Source organism: Apaloderma vittatum, unplaced genomic scaffold (genome assembly GCF_000703405.1).
Source record: "Apaloderma vittatum isolate BGI_N311 unplaced genomic scaffold, ASM70340v1 scaffold11378, whole genome shotgun sequence".
NCBI classification, from domain to species: domain Eukaryota; kingdom Metazoa; phylum Chordata; class Aves; order Trogoniformes; family Trogonidae; genus Apaloderma; species Apaloderma vittatum.
Window position 1 is genome coordinate 1 of NW_009732436.1, and position 17648 is coordinate 17648.

The 17648-nt window shown below is 50.0% G+C and overlaps 2 protein-coding genes across 2 annotated transcripts; one reads left to right on the forward strand and one right to left on the reverse strand.

The window, feature by feature from the left end:
• Positions 1 to 6: 6 nt before the first annotated feature.
• Positions 7 to 2640, forward strand: NSUN4 (NOP2/Sun domain family, member 4; the record flags this gene model as incomplete). The annotated part of the gene is made up of 5 exons (XM_009875526.1): positions 7 to 41; positions 200 to 354; positions 517 to 671; positions 1326 to 1450; positions 2211 to 2640. Coding segments are annotated over 5 exons (744 nt in total), but the record flags the coding sequence as incomplete, so codon positions are not given.
• A 920-nt stretch (positions 2641 to 3560) lies between these two features.
• LOC104278523 (vitamin D3 hydroxylase-associated protein-like) lies at positions 3561 to 13330 on the reverse strand. Its single transcript, XM_009875527.1, is given in 16 exon segments — positions 3561 to 3668; positions 3671 to 3700; positions 4315 to 4460; positions 4813 to 4921; positions 5394 to 5433; positions 5886 to 5929; positions 6768 to 6867; positions 7016 to 7113; positions 7875 to 8000; positions 8630 to 8754; positions 8982 to 9022; positions 9508 to 9714; positions 10102 to 10235; positions 11157 to 11300; positions 11648 to 11761; positions 13121 to 13330. Coding segments are annotated over 16 exon segments (1776 nt in total).
• Between the last annotated feature and the right edge of the window lie 4318 nt (positions 13331 to 17648).

Sequence of the window (17648 nt, forward strand, 5' to 3'; positions counted from 1 at the left end):
ACCTTCCCCCGGGGTGACATCACGCGCTTTCGCCCCGCACGGTGAGACATCCCCGGGACGGGCCGCTCGCTGTCCTCGCCAGCCGCAGGCCTGCACGTTTGTGAGCACAAACTGCTGCTCTGCAGCCCCGTCCTGGCTTCCAGCTCCTCCTTCCCCACCCCGTACATTTACTTTTTTAACACAAACTGGTGATTTCCAGGCCAGATGTTCTGGGGCTCCTCGACTATTACCTCCTGGATGCAGCATCTCTCCTGCCCGTCCTGGCGCTCGACGTGCAGCCGGATGACATTGTCCTCGACCTCTGCGCGGCTCCAGGTGGCAAGACTCTGGCTCTGCTGCAGACTGGGGTTTGTGGTAAGTGGAAGTGGATGTTCCTTGTCCCCATGCGTAAATCGGCGCTGGAGGAGTGTGCTGTGCCCATTAATACCTGATTGTTAATTTCTGGGTACAAGAATTGAGTATCAGGGGTGGTTTTGCGAGAGTGACATTCCCTCTGTGCCCTTTTTGTCCTCTCAGGGTACCTGGCAGCCAATGACGTCTCCGTGTCCCGGACAAAGAGGCTGCACCAGGTTCTGCACAGCTATGTTCCCAAAGAAATCAGGGAAACCGTGAGTGTCACGTCCTACGATGGGAGGGACTGGGGACAGCTGGAAGGTGGCACTTTCCATAAGGTAAGCGGTCAGGAATCGGTGAAGATAAACCCATCTAGTTCACTTTTCTCCTGTTTCAGAGGACGACAGCAGCTTATCCTACAGTATAATTGTATAGTTCTCCATGATCTTAAATGCAGAGGAAGAAAGAGGACTAAGCCACATGTGGATTAATATTCCCTTCCTGCAGGATCTGGTGCATACGGGCATCGGGAGTTGTACCTTTATTTACCTGTGTAATACCCTTTAAAAATCCTGTTCTAATCCATCACCTGGAAGTGGTTAAGTGTAAAGATTAGATCATTCTTGTTTCTCAGCTGTGGGAGCTGAGTTTGTTATTCTAGGAGGTGGCCCTGCAGGAGCTCTGGCCCTGTGTGGTTGCAGCTGTAGGTGCTGCAGTAACACCGACTATGTAGACACATAGAGTAGAAGTGTTTAAATGGGAGCATGTGTGAGAGAGTGATGTTACTCCTCACTTTTGTGTCTGCTTACACGTTGCTGAAATGCAAAAGGCGGATGGACAAGTCACAGTTCAGTGTGGGTGCACACCTGCGCCCGGGAGAGCTGCTTGGTGCGCGGCGAGGGTGGAGGAGTCGGGCAAGGGAGAGGCTGCACTGGGAGACTTGCTGAGCTTTGCCTGAGCTCGGGACTGACGCGGGACCTCTGCTGCTGCAGGTGCTGGTGGATGTGCCCTGCACAGCAGACAGGCACTCTGTCATGGAGGAGGACAACAACATCTTTCACAAGAGGCGAACCAAGGAGCGTCAGATGCTGCCCATGCTGCAGCTGCAGCTGCTGATGTGAGTGAGCTCGATGCTGTGTTCTCTTGCTGTTTGTGTTACGGTAGCAGCTCTCCTGAAACCTCATCTTGCTTTATGTGTCCCCAGCTGGGAAATGTGGAAACCACATGTGGTTTTCTGGAATGGCAGTAGTTGAACACATCACATCATAGCAAGTGTAAGAAGCTGCAAATGTTCTCAGTTTGATTAAACGTCATTCCCGTTCCCAGCAGCAGATGTAGGAGGTAGGGAGGAGGGTCCCAGGAACAGGATGGGCATAGTGATGTCCTTTTGTGTGATGATCTTATGGATCCTGGCAGTCAGCCTTGGAAGATTTCTCAGTGTCTGCATCTACCGGAACATGGGAGGACTTGGGGGTGCTCCATCACCCTGTTTTGCTGGGAAGGCTGGATGGGCTGACTGTGAGCTGGACCAGTAAGGGAATATTGGAGAGTCCCTTGGCAGCTCTTTAACTGAGAGAGCCTCTTCCCCTGTATGTACACAGTTCCCTCGGAGGTGAGCACGGGGTTACTCCTTGGAGCTGCTCTCCAGTACAGTCTCTCCCACATTAAGTACTTTATCAATCTAAGCATCTGTTTGACTCATATTGCCCTGGTCTAAAACAGTCAAGCTGCAGTGACACTGCTGAGCCTGTGGTGTCTAAGGAGATTTGTCTCTGACCACTTATAAGTTACGTGCTGGCTCCCCAGTTTTAGTGGGTGGGAATGCTGATGGGCCACACAGTCCCTGCCATGACTGTATTTGTTTGTCTTGCCTGCAGGGCTGGGATCCTCGCTACCAAGCCGGGAGGAGAGGTGGTGTATTCTACGTGCTCCCTCTCGCCGCTGCAGAACGAGTTTGTGATCGAGAGAGCAGTAGAAATTGCAGAAACGCAGTTTAACATCAGTATCCACGTTGAGGACTTGAGCCACTTCCGGACACTCTTTGAGGACACGTTTTCCTTCTTCTCGGATTGCCGGCTGGGGGAGCTTGTTCTGCCTCACCTCACAGCCAACTTTGGACCTATGTACTTCTGCAAATTATGTCGGAGGTAGAAGGGGTGACAGACTGTCTGGTGGCTGTCAGGAAATACCTCAAATTCCCCAGGAAAGCAAAACTGTTCTGTATTTATTTTTCTTTTTAAAGTGTCCCAAAGGAAGTCTGCTTTTTTTTTTTGCTGCAGACATAGAGAATAAATGAGAAGGACTTGCTGTGAAGTCTCCTGAATATTTATCTGTTTGAGACTGAGGTGTTTAATCTAGGAAAGAGTGAGGTGTCTTATCAGAGGGAGCGATGCGTCCATCCGTCTTGGGATTGCTGCTCTCTCACTCCTGTCTGGCTGCTTTGATCTGACATGAGCAGGTTTAAGTTAACAAACACCATCTGGGGATCACAGCCTTTCTGCCCCAGATTTCATCATCTGCATACCTGAGTTTCATCTGTCTCTGCTTATCCTCTATGTTCATAAAGAGCAGCCTGAGGTCCCGAAATAAGAGGTTCCATCCCTCACAGACAGGAAAGTTGCAGCTGGGGGGGAAGGTGTGAACACTTTCATTTAACGTCCAGTGAGAATGTGTTTGTGTGATCTTGAGTAACAACCATGCATTCATATAATTACAGCCATCAGTGAAGGACTACTGGAATTCATGGTAAGACTTTCTTAATAGCTAAATTTTAATTTTTGTGAGCAAAACACAATGGTGGGGAGGGTTGGCAGGGCTGTATTTCTTACAGGGCAGCCCATAGTTACGTCCAGCTGGCAATGGAGTAAATTCGTATGGACGTAACTAGGGCAGTGGAGCTGGCAATGGACTAGATTTCTCTCAGCATCAATCTACTTCTGCAAGAGGCAGCATAGATGAAAATGAGGGTGAACCCTCCTCCGTGCCCATCCTTTCAGGAAGCACAGTTCCTACAGCTGAAGTATCGTTTGAACCCAGCTTAAGCCAGTCCTGCCTTCTGCATGGCATCTTGGTTCCATGGAGGATCTGTGCTTATCAGCAAGGAAGGGCATCAGGAAATGAGTTTTCCTTCTTCCTTCCGTCCGTCCTTGCTGTCATCTCTGCATGGACGGTTGCAAAAGAGAAGTCGTGCAGTGCTGTCCCTTTCACCTTTTGTGAGACCGTGGGGGCTACGCCGCTTTCTTCTCACGGCTGAGGGTCTCCACCTCCTTCATGAGCCGGAGGCACAGCTCCTCCTGCCATGGCAAGGCCACGCACTGCAAGGCCACCGGCAGGCCCCCGCCGGCAGCCCCACGGCTCCTGCCACAGCCTGCAGCAGGGGCACAAGCAGAGAGGGGTTACCTTAGGGGCTCAGACCTCCAGCAGCTTTTTGAAGCTTGCTTTAGGGACACAGCTTGTCCCAGAGAGTTAAGGAGGTTGGTGGCTGAGCCCTGCTGGGGCAGAGGGACTGCTCTTGCTCTTGTCGTGGTAGAAATGGTTGCCAAGTCTTGGGTGATGTGTTTAAGACACCATCACCCCCCAGCCAGCTCTGTTCTGAGCTGTCTTGCAGCCAGATCCGTTTTCCTTCAGCATCAGCTCACTGCTGAGCCGCGCTCCGCTGGCAGCCTCTGCCTGGCAAAGGCATCACGGAGCAGGAGGAGAGCGCAGGGCAGGGCTGTGAGCTGTGGCTGCCACAAGGACCTACTCAGAGAGGCCTTGCTGCATGGCTCCCGTCTGGTTTCAGCCAGAGGGTGCTCCCTCAGTCCCCCCAAAGCTTACTGACTTACATTTTTGGGGGGCTTAGGAGAAAAGGGATTTGCAAGGGGTACTTGAGAGGTAATTTTTTTTTCGCACCGTGCCCATATTGATGGAGACATTTAGGAGCCCCGATTTCAGTGGAACTGTTATGTGAACATCTGCTCCACCACTTTCCGTGTCTCGTACCTCTTTCAGCGTCCGGTCCCAGGGGTCATCACAGCTTCCTCGGTAAAGCTTTAGCTCTTCCTCATCAGCCTCTGTCACCGTGCTGATGGGTACAACCCCAGCAGGGAAGTTCAAGACATTGTAGAGCATCGTGGAGGAGACAGCAGCTGAGAGAAGAAAAAGAGAGAATGCAGTTAGTGACGGCCTCCTGCCTCCCTCCAAACTTACACATTACATGTTCACTGAAGCCCCTGAAACCCAGCTGTGGCTGGAAGGAAAGGTTTCATGGGGATGGTCATCTCCAGATCCAGGCTTTACTGCAAGAAACAACTTCCACCACATCACTTCATCCCTGGGTCTGTCCCCATCTTCTCAGATAGCTCTATGGTAGTTATTTTTCCTTCCTAATGCCTGTAAAATGCTTGGGTGGGCAGTGAATCTCCATGGTAGTCAATGTTTCTGCCCAGTCTCAACCACTGTGGTCCTTTGCCCTCCCGGGAAGATCACAAATTCACTTACTGAGGAGTTTCCCAGGGTATCCCATGGTGAAGGCTGGCCCCAGGACAGGGCACAGCACAACGTCCAGCTGTAGTTCCCTCCACCGGGCGATGAACTCAGTGCGATACACCTTGGGGAGGAGAGGGGAAATGACATGGAGGTCGTGTCTGTGTCTGAAGCATCTTGACTTCTCCAGGGTATGCACCAGGTGCTGGCATGGCCAAGGAGGGAGCAGCAGGCAGCTGTGCTCAAGGGAAGAGGCAGGGCAGCATCTAAGTGTCTGCCTCCACAACACATGGCCAGATTGTGGCCAGGAATTGGAAAGATCCCTCTTTACCCGTTCCCGATCCCAGGCCAGTCTTTGTTCCGCTGGGACCATTGAACATGGGCATTTGGGCATGAGAATTGTGGGCAACTGATGGTTGTCCCAAAAGCCCACTTACCCCATTCCTATCTCTCTTTTGTGCCTTTCTCTCTGTCTTGTTTCCTCCCCATCACTCCCCTCCACAGCCCCTTTCCTAACTGATGACCCTCCGACCTGGCACTTGCCATAAATCCTCAACTCAGTGCGTGATGCCAGAGGGGAGTCCTCAAAACATTACCTCTATTTGATGGTGATGGTTCCACATCTCCTTCACTGACCTGCAAGTGGAAATCATAGCAACATTTTTCAGCTTTAAGAGGAGGAGGAATTGTTTAAATAATCCTCCAGATTGATAAGCACCAGTGACTTTAGCAATTACTTAAAACAATATTTCTTTCACAATTTCTCTAACGTTTCCTTTGGCATTTGGGCAAGCAATTAAGCACCAAATGAGTGGAAGTGGCAGAGAGAGGGTTTCTCTTGTAAGCCTGGACTTAGTCTTCATTTCCACCACCGGCTTCCTGTATGACCTTGTCCATCCAAGTCCCTCACTCTGTTCAGGGTATCACTGGGGGTGATGCAACATGAGGGAGATGTCTTCCTAAAGGCTGAAGCCATGTCTAGGACATGGTCGGAGCCTGTCCTGAATGCATTTCCCCTTGCCATGGACACTTAGAGAAGAAGGTACCGTTCATTTTCATGGACATCCCTGGAGTTGGTGCCATCTTACCTCATTCCAGCCAAGGTGTTCAAGTAGTCAGCCAGGCGGGGAAACTAGAAAGGCAAGAGGTTCCTGTTAGGGACATGACATGGGAGTGAAGTAACTTGTGCTATCCTGGGAAACCCCTGGTTCCATTCTGCCTCTGTCCCTGGGGATGCTGCATGATTAAAACGATTAAAAATGCTCCTCATGGTTGTGAACTCACTTTGGTTCCAACTTCTGGTTGTTGGTTCCCAATTTGTTTCTTACAGCCCAGTATTTCCTGCTCACAGAGGAATGCACTCCCTTGAACCAAGTCTCTTTTCATTATATTTGATCCATCAAACATTTTTTAGTTTGGTATCTCACAGAAACAACACCTTTGCGCTTTGATTGTCTCCCACACACTGCTACTATTTCAGTCCTGTCAGCTGAGAACAACCCAACTGGACAGAGAAGGAGAGAAGATGGAGAAGCCCTACAAAAGGATGCTCAGCTGGTGAAAGGGTGACAGTGAGGGACAGCCCTTCTTCATCATCGGGATTTCCCATGAAGATGTGATCTTTAGGAGGCCTCCAGCACAGAGATGGATCTTCAGCCTTGAGTCCCTCTGCTGCAGGAACTCCAATGCATGAAGCTGCAGGAAACTGCTGGCTCTGGCATTTGAAGAACCACTTGCTGAGGGTTCTGCATTAATCTGTTACAGCTCTTGTCTGGTCTTTCTCTCATTTCCCTTTGCACTGGATAAATCCCAGCAGGGGTCTAGAAAACACCTTCCAAAGCGACAGCATGTGCCTTCGCCTGAAATCCCAGTGTTTGCAGCTGAAGGTATCTCTCAGTACCATCAGACTTTCTGGCATCTCAAGGCCTTGCTGACACCACTCTGCTTGGAGCCTGAGACCAGGGACTCACCAAAGGTTTAAGAATCAGAGCCAGAAGCTTCTTCCCCAGCCTCGGGATCTTGCAGCAATTCACCTGTGGTTTCAAGCTCGGATCTACAATACCTCCTGCGCTGAGAGATGACAAAAGGAGAGTATCATGCCAGAGAAGCTGTTTGCTCTCCCTCAGAAACCTGAGTATCTCCTGTTTTGAGTGGGAAAGAGAGGCTCATTTTGCCTGTGGAGGAGTTTGACAGCTGCTGCCAGAGGGCTCCTACTTACAACACGTCCAACCAAGCACGGCCTCCATCAGCAAAAAAAGTCTTCAAAAACAGTTCATTCATGACGTAGTGGATCCGAGGTGGAGAAAACAGCACCAGCTGCACCAAAACACAAGATTATCTGGCAGCCTGGAAATGTGAATAATTTCCAAGGGCTGGCTATGGATATACTCCAAAGGCAGAGCAGCACCTTCCCAGGCTCCACATACCAATGGAGGCCCCAGTTCAACCCTTTACCAGCCCAGGCATCTCACCGTGGCATTATTCCTCCCTAAAGGCTGACCCAGGCAGTCACTGAGCACCAGTTTCCTGCCTCTCCCAGCAGCACTGACACCTGCTCAGACATGGACTCCCTTTGCTGGGAGGAGCACAACGGCATCTTTCCACAGGGAGAGGTGTTTCCCATCCTGCGCCCCTCAGTGGTCCAGGGAGGACAGAAGCCTCCATGGGCTTTGGGGAGGAAGAGGAAAAACACCTCTCGGAGCCCTTCTGGGGAAGGACAGACTTAGAAAATGCAGGGGCAACCTTTCTGAGTCACATGCAGCATTTTGTGGATGCTGCTATCTGATGTGGACCACAGCCACCAGATCAGAGATGGATTTGTTACGCCCCTGGCCCCTTGAAGACACAAGCTTGCTAATTGCTCGTGTTGTTTCCCCGTGAGATGCACTGCTACCCAGGGTAGGTGTGTGTCTGCATTGCATTACGTGGCTGTAGTAACTTATTCTCATACCTCTCGTAGGTCATTTATCCCACAGCTAGGTTTGAGGGCTACATCTGGTTTCTGAGGGGTGATTCTGGCAGCGAGGAGCAAAGCTGGGAACACCTCAGGGAGAAGAGCGTAGGGTGGCCTTGCTCACCTCGTGCCCAGCTGCCTGCAGAGCTCTCCTGGTTTCCTCCACCGCCCTCCGCATGCAGGGAGGCAGTGGGATGTAGCCGTCCGTGTCGTAGTACCCGATCCGCAGGGGAGCAGAGCTGGAGTACACCTGGAGCAAAGAGTCACCAGATCACCATTTCGAACCCTGCCCGCCAGTGGAACTGTCCCCATGCCAAAGCCAATTGCAGAAGGGGTTAAGAGCTCCAGACGTTAGGGAGTAATTAATTTTCTGGTTTCCTGCCTGTAGTTTCCATGGGTTACTCTTTCCAAATGTCCACCCCCACCTTTTTTTCCAGCATTCCCTTCATCCCTCCCTCCACACAGAGCACAGCCATTCAAGACCAGTAGATTCAACCATTGCTACGAAGGATAGAGGTGGAATAACCTCCTGAAATTCAGCAGCTACAGAGGGAAAGGAAATCTCAAGAGGTTTGCTGTAAGAGTTTCTGATCCTGTCTCCTCTTCCCCTAACAGTCTCCAGATTTGGCTTCTAGTGTTGCCTTCCTTGCCACTCTGTTCTGGGGTCTCTCAATCTGATAAGCTACATGCCAGCTGAGAAGGCAACAAGGAAAACTACTCATTAACCTACTTTTTCTAATAATTACGAATTATGCCCTCAGAGATTGCTAACAAGTTAGTGGAAGCCCCTACTGTAAAGATAGCTGGACCGTTAAAGAATGCATACATTGAGTGTGCAGCATCCTCAAATAACCAGAACTTGCTGACTTAAGGACTCACCTCCTCATCAAAGGGGATGGGGGGCACGGTGGGGTCCAGCTGGAACATCTCCTGGCAGAGCAGTGCCTTCATGCACAGGGCCAGGCTGTCCACATCCCTCGCCATCGGCCCCAGCGCACAAGGAACTGGAGTGGGACGAGAGCAAACGTCCTCGTTACGCAAACGGGTGTGCCAAACACTTGTCTGGCTCTCTACATGGCCACGTTGGCTGCAAGGGATGATCAAGCAATGAGGTGGGATGTTTCAGATGGACTCTGGACAGATCTTGGTTGTCTCAGGCTTTCCTCAGGCTTGGAGGAGGATGTAGGATTCTTCATAGCACACAGAGAAAAGCAATAAAAAATTCATGTACCTGCCAGGATCCCACTGACTGGGCCAGTCACTCCAGTCAAGCTGTGGGAAAAGGAAAAGAAGTATATTGTCATTTCAGTAACGGTTGTAAGATATTACCAATATGTTTGAATGGCTGGGGTCCTCAGTTCAGGACCTGAACCAGAAGGAAATAATTACAAATATTTGGTATGAGTCATGTGAAACCAAAAATATTTGTCGAAGTGAAAAAAAAACAACACAAAAAAACCCCCGTAAAACCCAACAAGTCTTAGTTTTGCTTTACCATTTCCATTTTGGCATTATTTAACCACTTTAGCCCCCTTTTTCTTTTAACTCCAGTACAGATTTACAATGAAAACATGGCCATTTACCCCCAAAACCTAACAACTCTGCCTCCTAGGAGACATTCTGAGCAAGGCAAGCCAGCCTTTAAGAAACTGTCCTGTTTTTCCTCCCAAGTACTTACTGAGTACTGTACTCCTTCTGCTGAATTTGACTGTTAGCAGGCTCCTTGCAGGGTGGGAAGGGCAGGCCCCAGCACCTACCTGAGCCTTTCGGCCGTGGGTTTGAGCCCGCAGAGCCCGCAGAAGCTGGAGGGCAGGCGGATGCTGCCGCCGATGCCCGAGCCGATGCCCACGATGGAGCCCCCTCCCGCGATCAGAGCTCCCTCCCCTCCTGAGGAGCCTCCGGGGCTCTTCTGAGGGTTAAAGGGGTTCAAGGTCCGGCCGAAGATGGGATTGCTGCAGTCGTAGCTGGGGAAAAGAAGGTGAGCAAGCAGGCTGTCAGGAACAGTCTAATACTTTCAGTTTGTTGGCTCTCCCTTGCAGGGACCTTATGTGGCACAGCCAACCCCATCCTTCCATCCTGTAAACCCCTCAGGACCCAGCTCATTCCCATGAGGCTCCACTCTCCCTCCCCCACAAAAATGCATTTAATTTCTTGTCTGTCATTGTAGGTTTTTCTCTCTCTTAATCTTATCTGAAAGCTACTTTCAGTTGAACTGAGATTGTTGGCAGCTGATGGAAGAAGAACTCATCCAGGCAACATCTTAGGAGACAGGAAGGAGCCTGCCTCAGGACCTACAGGGTTTTAGCTTTGGGAGGACAACCAGAGGAAAGATTTCTAATGATGTATGTTACCTGAAGAGGGATTGAGGTACGTTGGTCATTGCAAATGGGATGGCCCCCTGTTTCTTCAAAACCTTGACTAGGACGCTATCCTCCGGCACCGGTGTGCCCAGACATTGCACAAGCCCACAGGTCGCCAGATGCCCCTGCAGAGAGAAGTGACAATGGACACGGTCAGCACAGTTCCCTCATGGTTTTGGAAGGATGATCTTGGGTCTCTTTTGTGGGGTTAGGTACCAACCCTTGCAAGCCCTCACATGAGGGGCCAAGGACTCTCCCTCCTTCCATCCTTAGCAAGGGGCTGCCAAGCACTTACAGGATTAAGGCTTCCCCTGAAGCTCTCCTGCCTCCTTTCCATGCTGTTTCTCTCCCCTAACCCAGATGCAACTCCATACATGTGCAGTTCAGGAACAAACCCAGTGTCCTGCTGTCCAAGTGAAACCACCGGTGGATGTTCAGGGAGGGAATATACATCCCAGGCAAACAGTGTGATCCTTTTTCAGTTACCCTTGGAGTTTGGAGCTTGCTTTGGGCTTAGAGCTCTCTTAACTGTGTTGGTAAGTCAACATGGAGTACACTTGCCTAACAAATTCAGCTCAGCAGTGTGCAATCAGTCCTCACCAGGGCTTGTCTGGGAGGGGCTCGCTGGTGCTTCTCATGCACAGGCTCTTCTCTGAGGGGCTCCATGGCCTGGCTCCATGGCAGGGATCTGAGGTTAGTGGACTTCTAGAAGCTGAGCCACATTCTTATCCCTGACACCACAAACCTCTGAGCAGAAGTCCGAGTTACAGCCCAAACAACCATGTATCCCAGCCTGTGCTGTTTCATGTACCAGAGAAGCAGTAATTTAGGTATATAACTCTCCACACTTTGCTTTTTTTTGTTGACGGAGGCTTTTAACTGCCAGGGTTGCAGCTGCAATGAGATGTTGGGCCACAACCTCAGACCCAGTCAGGATTCCCGTAGTGTAAGCAGGGAGGGATTGGGCCCCTTCTCCATCCCCTGTGTCCCACCACTTCACCACCCAGCCCGGCTCGTAACACTTCGCAGACACAGAGAGGAGGCACCTTGTAACCGATGTGATCCTTGATGCTGATGGGGACACCAAAAAGCAGCCCTTTCTCCCTCTGCTGTTGTATTTCCTGGAGCTGCTCCTCACACTCTGGGATAAAATGTCGTATGCAGTTTGTCTGCTCTGTCACTTCCAAGGCCTTTGTGGACACATAAATGAATAGGTGTTAGTTAAGAAAAATGTTGTTATACAACTGTGTTTAGCAGCTACCTGGATCTCCTAAACAAGGGCTAGTGGCTTGGCACGAATGGTAACCCTCTCCTCAGAGCATCCCAGCTCAAGCCATCTCAAAGGACTGGCCAGTGGTGGGGCTGAGCCAGGAGACAGCGACATCCCTGCCTTTTCACGTCTTTTTCTCCTGATATCTGCTGTATTAAAGACCTGTCATAATCACCAGCTCCAACAAGTCTTGCCAGCCACCAGCTCACATACTGTGGCATGGACAACATGAGTGATTTGCCCACCATGCTGCAGACAGGCACTCACCTTCTCTAAGTAGGTGTAGAGGACAGTCTTGGGGGACAGAGACCCTTCATGCAGTCTCCCTGTGAGTTCCATCAGGGGCAGGGACAGGATGGCATCCGTCTGGACACTGGGGATCTGCAAGTAGAAGATGAAGGAGATGCCAGGACAGCAGCCCAAGTTACCCTTTGGCTCAGTGAGGATAAGTCTCTTAAGTTTTGTCAACATTATTAATAGATCTATCAACAATCCCATGCTGCACGTGAGGGTTCAGACCATGAGCTGCTGAGTTTGGATGTCATGACCATGAGGGAAACACAGGAGCCCGCCTATCTCTGAAGGTGTAAGTGAGCTTCATGCATCCACTGCAGCAGAAGACAAGGCAACACCTCGCACCACAACCTTCCTCCTGGCACTGTGGGACTTGCCAACCGACCACGGAGTAACCTCAGCTGAGCAAACACCAGCCTGGGCAGAAGGTACCAAAGTCCTTGCATGCAAGTCTTGGTGTGGCCCTTCACCCCTCAAATGGGTACAGACAGTGTGGGTCAGCCTGGTCTGAGGACAAACAGCAAACACCTCACACCTCAGCGAACTGTAAAGACATCCGTAGAGACTCACAAGTGGGTAAGGTCTACTCCGGTGAAGAAGACTGGCTGTTCTCAGTGCCACCAGCTTTTTCTAAGGTTTTATGTCATATTTATAGAAATATGTGTTTAAAAAAAAAGGGTTGTAAAGATGTGTATCACTTGCAGTTAGTATTCTTTACCTCCGGGTGTATTACCTGTGTAAACATGAGCTGGTTTAACCAGTACCTACTCGGAAACTAATGGGGCAGGGAGGAAAGGTGGTTAGAAATCAGTGTCACAGCCGGAATTCGGGACCACACCCATGCCGGTTGTGTGCCTGACTCATCTTTCCCCACATCATGTCCTGGTTGCTCCCGGGGAACACTGTGCTTCATTAGTGTTACGTCAGGTCAAGCATCTTCTGGGAAGCCTGCTGGGCTGAGAGGTCTCCCTTGCTGGGAACCCTAGTGAAAGCTGTTTTGAGGACTCTCCAAGAGCCATCTAGAAGCCAAGTTTTAGACACAAAGATACAGGGGTGTGCACAGATGTGTAAACTTTGAGTTAGGAAGAGGAAAAATCTTCCTTGTTTCTACCCATAGAGACAAGAGACATCTCTAGATTCTGAAAGAACTGGATTTTTGGATCAACGAAGGTCTATCCTTCATTACCTGTAGTTTCCAGAACCTCTTTCCAGTGAGTAATTCACATCTCCCTGCCTGTAGAGCCCTATCACATCTCATCCAGCTTGAGAGCAGTGAACTCCCTTCCTCCCAAAGCAGCCTTTCCTGTTGTTGAGGGCTGCTGGGACATCTCCCCTGGACTCCTCATTATAAAAGCTAAGGAAGCATGAGCTGGGAGAAGGGCTGAAGAACATCAGCAGCAGACACTCCGGTGGGACTCAGACCTCCCCCCAAGAAGGATGGGTTACCTGCTCCCTGAACTGCTGGACAGCCTTTGCCATTTTCTTCAGACCCTCATCCCGGGTCCTCCGAGCCTCTTCCATTTTCTTCTGGATCTGCCTTTTGCCCAGCCATTTCCAGACCACCACGGCTGCTGCCGAGCCACAGAGCAGGGCGAGGGCAGCAGAAGCATCCACCTCCCTCTCTGGCAGGAGCCGTCTCAGCTGCTGCTGGATCATAACGTGGCCTCCTGGTCTCTGAGGATAGAAGGAGAGAGAAAATCAAGGCAGGAGCAGGAGACCTTCCCTGCCTCCCCAGATCTGTCTCTCCTCCCAGCACCACTGCCTGAGGTCAGCAAAATCCAAAGCTGACCCCTGCGAAGCTGCCTTTATTGGAGCGTGCAGTGGAGAATGATTGACTGGGAAACGGAAAAGGTGAAGTTTGGCCAGTGAACCTTGGGGTGTTTGGTTTATAGAGGCTTTCTGGGCTGCAGGAAGTTCTCTGCTGGGAAGGAAGGGCTGTGGGATCAGCTGAACAAAAGAAGCAAGGAAACAGCTGCTCTCCTATTTCCTGCACAGGGTGAGAGGACAGTGGGAGAAGGGGAAAAAACCAGCTTGAAATCGTGAGACTTCCCTGCACGGGGATGGGGAGGGCAGAGGATGAGATGATGATGCGGAGCTGTGGGGTATCCCTTAGCTGCTGCTGCTCCCATGGTGGCCAGAGGCTGTTTCAGGAGGCAGGAGGGACAGGGCTCAGCACTGCCGTGGTGTCTGTGAGCACCAGAAGGAGAGGCTGTTCCACCCCAGGACAGAATATGCTGGTATTGCCTTAGGAGTGGAAAATTCCACAGGGTTACAGGCTAAAAGCAAACTGTTTCCAACAGCTAATGCCTGAGGTATTTCCAGTGCAGATGCCTCTCACTGCAAGCACACAGGAACCATGCACTGAGCCGAAGGAACAACCCAGCCAACATCAGCCCCACAAAAAATGCTGTGGTTTTTCTGTCATCTTCTCTGCTGATTTTAGATGGCGGGCTCTCCTATGGGTGTAAGAGACTGTGTTAAATCTTTGTCTCAACCTTGCTGAAATTCCCCGCAAAGAAACCTCAAGGCTACCGTTTGCAGGCTTGGACCACTGATAAGCCATGGGGCTGGACTCGACTCGTGATAAGTCCTAAACAACAACTACAGCTCAACCGCTGATAAGGCAGCTGTCTTGCAAGCAAAAAAGCCCAATGGTGTGCAAGCTGTCAAGTCATACCATGGCTGCAAAAATGGGCCCTCTGGACAACAGAGATTACGCTGGGGGCAGCGTGAAGATCACTCCTTCTAAGCATGCACTGACCAGGAGGAGGGTGGGCAAAGCAGCTCTTGGGACACTATTAGATGCCACCGTGAACAGCTACGCTTTGAAGATCTTCTCCACCGAAGCAAAACAGGTGGACCTGTGAGACATCGCTGGATCCGTAGTGGAAGTTATATTTCTTGCCATCTTCAACATTTTACTGCTTCGCTTTCTCATTTCCTTACCTTTCTTTCCTATTGATCTCCAGTGGTTCTTAGTCAACAAAAGGTTGTGCTGTTGTGACATCTGACATCATTTGTGTCCTAATGTCACCTCCGGGATCAAAACAAATCACCTTGACTCTAAACTTAATCAGGAATAAGCGGGTCAAGACATACGGGTCCCACTTTGAAAAGGTTTTTGGGCAGTTAGATTGCTCATTACAAAACTTTACAAGGTTGCACTTGATGGCCAGAGGCCCAGAACCTGATTATGCTCCAATGGAGAGTGGAACTGGATACAGAAAGGAAGGTGAAGGGCCAGGGCTAGCGCAAGGGCTTCCTGAGGCAGAGGTGGGCTCTTTGCCTATGTGACAGCACCGTACCCTCTATGATGGGCTGGGCAGATGTGTCAGAGCATTGGCTCCTCACATCCGCTTGCATGCTGGGACCTGTGCTCCAACCTTGCCCTTTAAATGCTCAGCAAATATTTAATGGGTTAGACTACATGACCTTTAAAGGTCTTTTCTGTCCCAAAACATTCTATCATTCTGATTCATGAACTGGAGGTGTGACTCCTCCTGCCATTGCAAGGGCATGCACGGCACAGCCCCAGGCAGCCGCAGGGCTCCTATCACAGTCTGCAGCAGGGACACAGGCAGCGGGGAGGGACCAGAGGGAGCGAAGGTTGAATCCACCTTCTGGGATGGTTTCAAAATCCAAGCCTGTTTGGCACCCTCTGAGTAGACCTGCTGACGCACTCCAGAGCCACGTGAAATTAAAGGGTCCCTGCCATGGAGAGGAGCAGCTACACAGAGACCCATGGGCTGGGTCGCAGTGGGTAGCTTTGGGTGGATCCACATCTAGGCAAAGGGTGCTTGGGAGAAAAGTTTGCTGAGAAAAAGACCACTGTCTCCCACAGGGAAACCGAGGCAGGGAAGCGAAGGGATGTGCCAAGTCGAATCTCAAGTCCGTAGCAGGAGACAGACCCGCCTGACTCACCAGTCAGTGTTCACTCCTCCACATTGCACTGGCGGGCACTGAACAACCAAGGCCAAGTGAAACCTTTTTACCATGTTTTTTCTGGCTTGAAATGATCCAGATCCAAGATCACAGAATCATAGAATCAGAGGTTGTCTTAGGTCGGAAGGGACCTTAGAGATCATCTAATCCAACCTCCCCACCATGGGCAGGGATGCCTTTACTTAGGCCTGGTTGCTCAAGGGCTCACATTAAACTCACCAGTGGAGTTAAGATGAAAGCCAAGACCTTTCTCACCATAAGAGTCAGCCTGTAGCAGCGGGTCTGGGATTTTATTGTGGCATTCACAACATCTCCTTCACTTGGGACCAACACAGAAAAAAGACAATTAGACCAACTCAGACAGTCCACTCCTGTCCCCAGCAAGAGCTGCACCATCTTTTCTTGCAAAAGCAAAACTGCAGTGACTTACCATCATCACACTCCATCTGACACCTTCAGCTCTCATGTAGGCTTGGTTTTAACAGAAATTTTCTGTAACTAAGCTGTCTTCCATCTAGATTGCTAATAACTATTTTTAAGTCAGCTTTGATGCTATTTTTATCAAAACAACAAAGAATAAATCTCATATTCATTTTTTTGGGACCAGACACTGATGCACTTTTTCAAAACCATTTACAGAATGAGGTATGTTAACTTCATTTCTCTGAAAGAATGTTAATGAGATTTCACAAAGTGCTGAAATCACAATGAAATGGGCTGGTCTCCTCTGGAGAAGTTATTCCAGTTGGCTCAGAGGCTGAATAAATGTTCTCTGGAAATTCTCCAGTTTTTTGACTCATTTCAGCCTGAAATATCTACTGGAAGCATGAGACTTTCCTCAACTCCAGTCCAAAGCCACCAACGTACAGAGAACATAACAGCTGGTAAGCTGGTAAGAAACTTGCCACTGCTTAATCTGCACCTTTCCAAGACGAGTCGAGAGGCGAGGCTCTGTTTCTATCAAACCTTTTTCACATTGCTCAGCCAGGACCCTGAATAAAAAACTGTGATAGCATGAGGAAAGAAACCTCCCACACCAACTCTCACACCTCTGACAGCGGGGGCTGCTTCCTCTCCTGACCATCACTACATCATTCCCACTTTTGTGGGTCTTGCACTATCATCCTTGGGCCTTTCCATAGCCAAGTGAGTTGTACATATCCTACTTACAACTTCTCCAGCAAGGTAGACCTGCCATTGGCAAACATGCTGCAGAGAGCTGTTAATTCTTCACCAGAAGTCCAGGAGCATTCGTACTTCCATCATGCCTGGTGTCAGGCACAGACCTGTCCCCACTGAGTGACAGCACCCTGATGGTGATGATGGTGAAGGACTGGGATGTTCCCAGCTGCTCCATGGGAACTTGTTTGAAACCAGGGTGTTGGTGTCTCCAGTGCCCTCTGCCACTTTCTGTGATGCCAGAGAGCAATGTTTGCTTTGGACACTGTAAGAGGTCAACTGACCTGTCCTCAGAACTCACGTTCTGCCGATATCAGTTCTTCTAGAGAGTTTTATTGGCTCCTGATGTTGGTGACTATACAAAGTCTAACCTGCAAACTAAAGAAAAAACCCTGCAAAATAAAGCAAAACTAAAAAAAAAAGAAGAAAAGCTGCATTGTCAGATGACTCAACCTTGATCGTTATTTATCTGGCCACAAAATGAAACATGTGTTGAGATGATCAGATCTAAATTCTTATGAAAATCAGCAGTAAGGAGGAAAAATGATCAAAAAAAGAAAAGGCCACAGCCAAGATAACATGCTGGAGACGAGAGAAACGAGTGGAAACAAAGTTGTGTTTCTGTCTAATTCTCTGAGACTGAGCTTTGTTCAGTGCCAGGTGGCTGGACAAGCACTCTGCAAACACCCAGTGCAGGTCATAGAATCATAGAAAGGCCTAGGCTGGAAGGGACCTCAGAGATCATTTAATCCAACCTCCCTGCCACGGGCAGGGACGCCTCTCAACTAGATCAGGCAACACATGGGACCGAACAGTCTTGGAGGGCAGCACAGCCTGAGCCAAGAGCTTACGG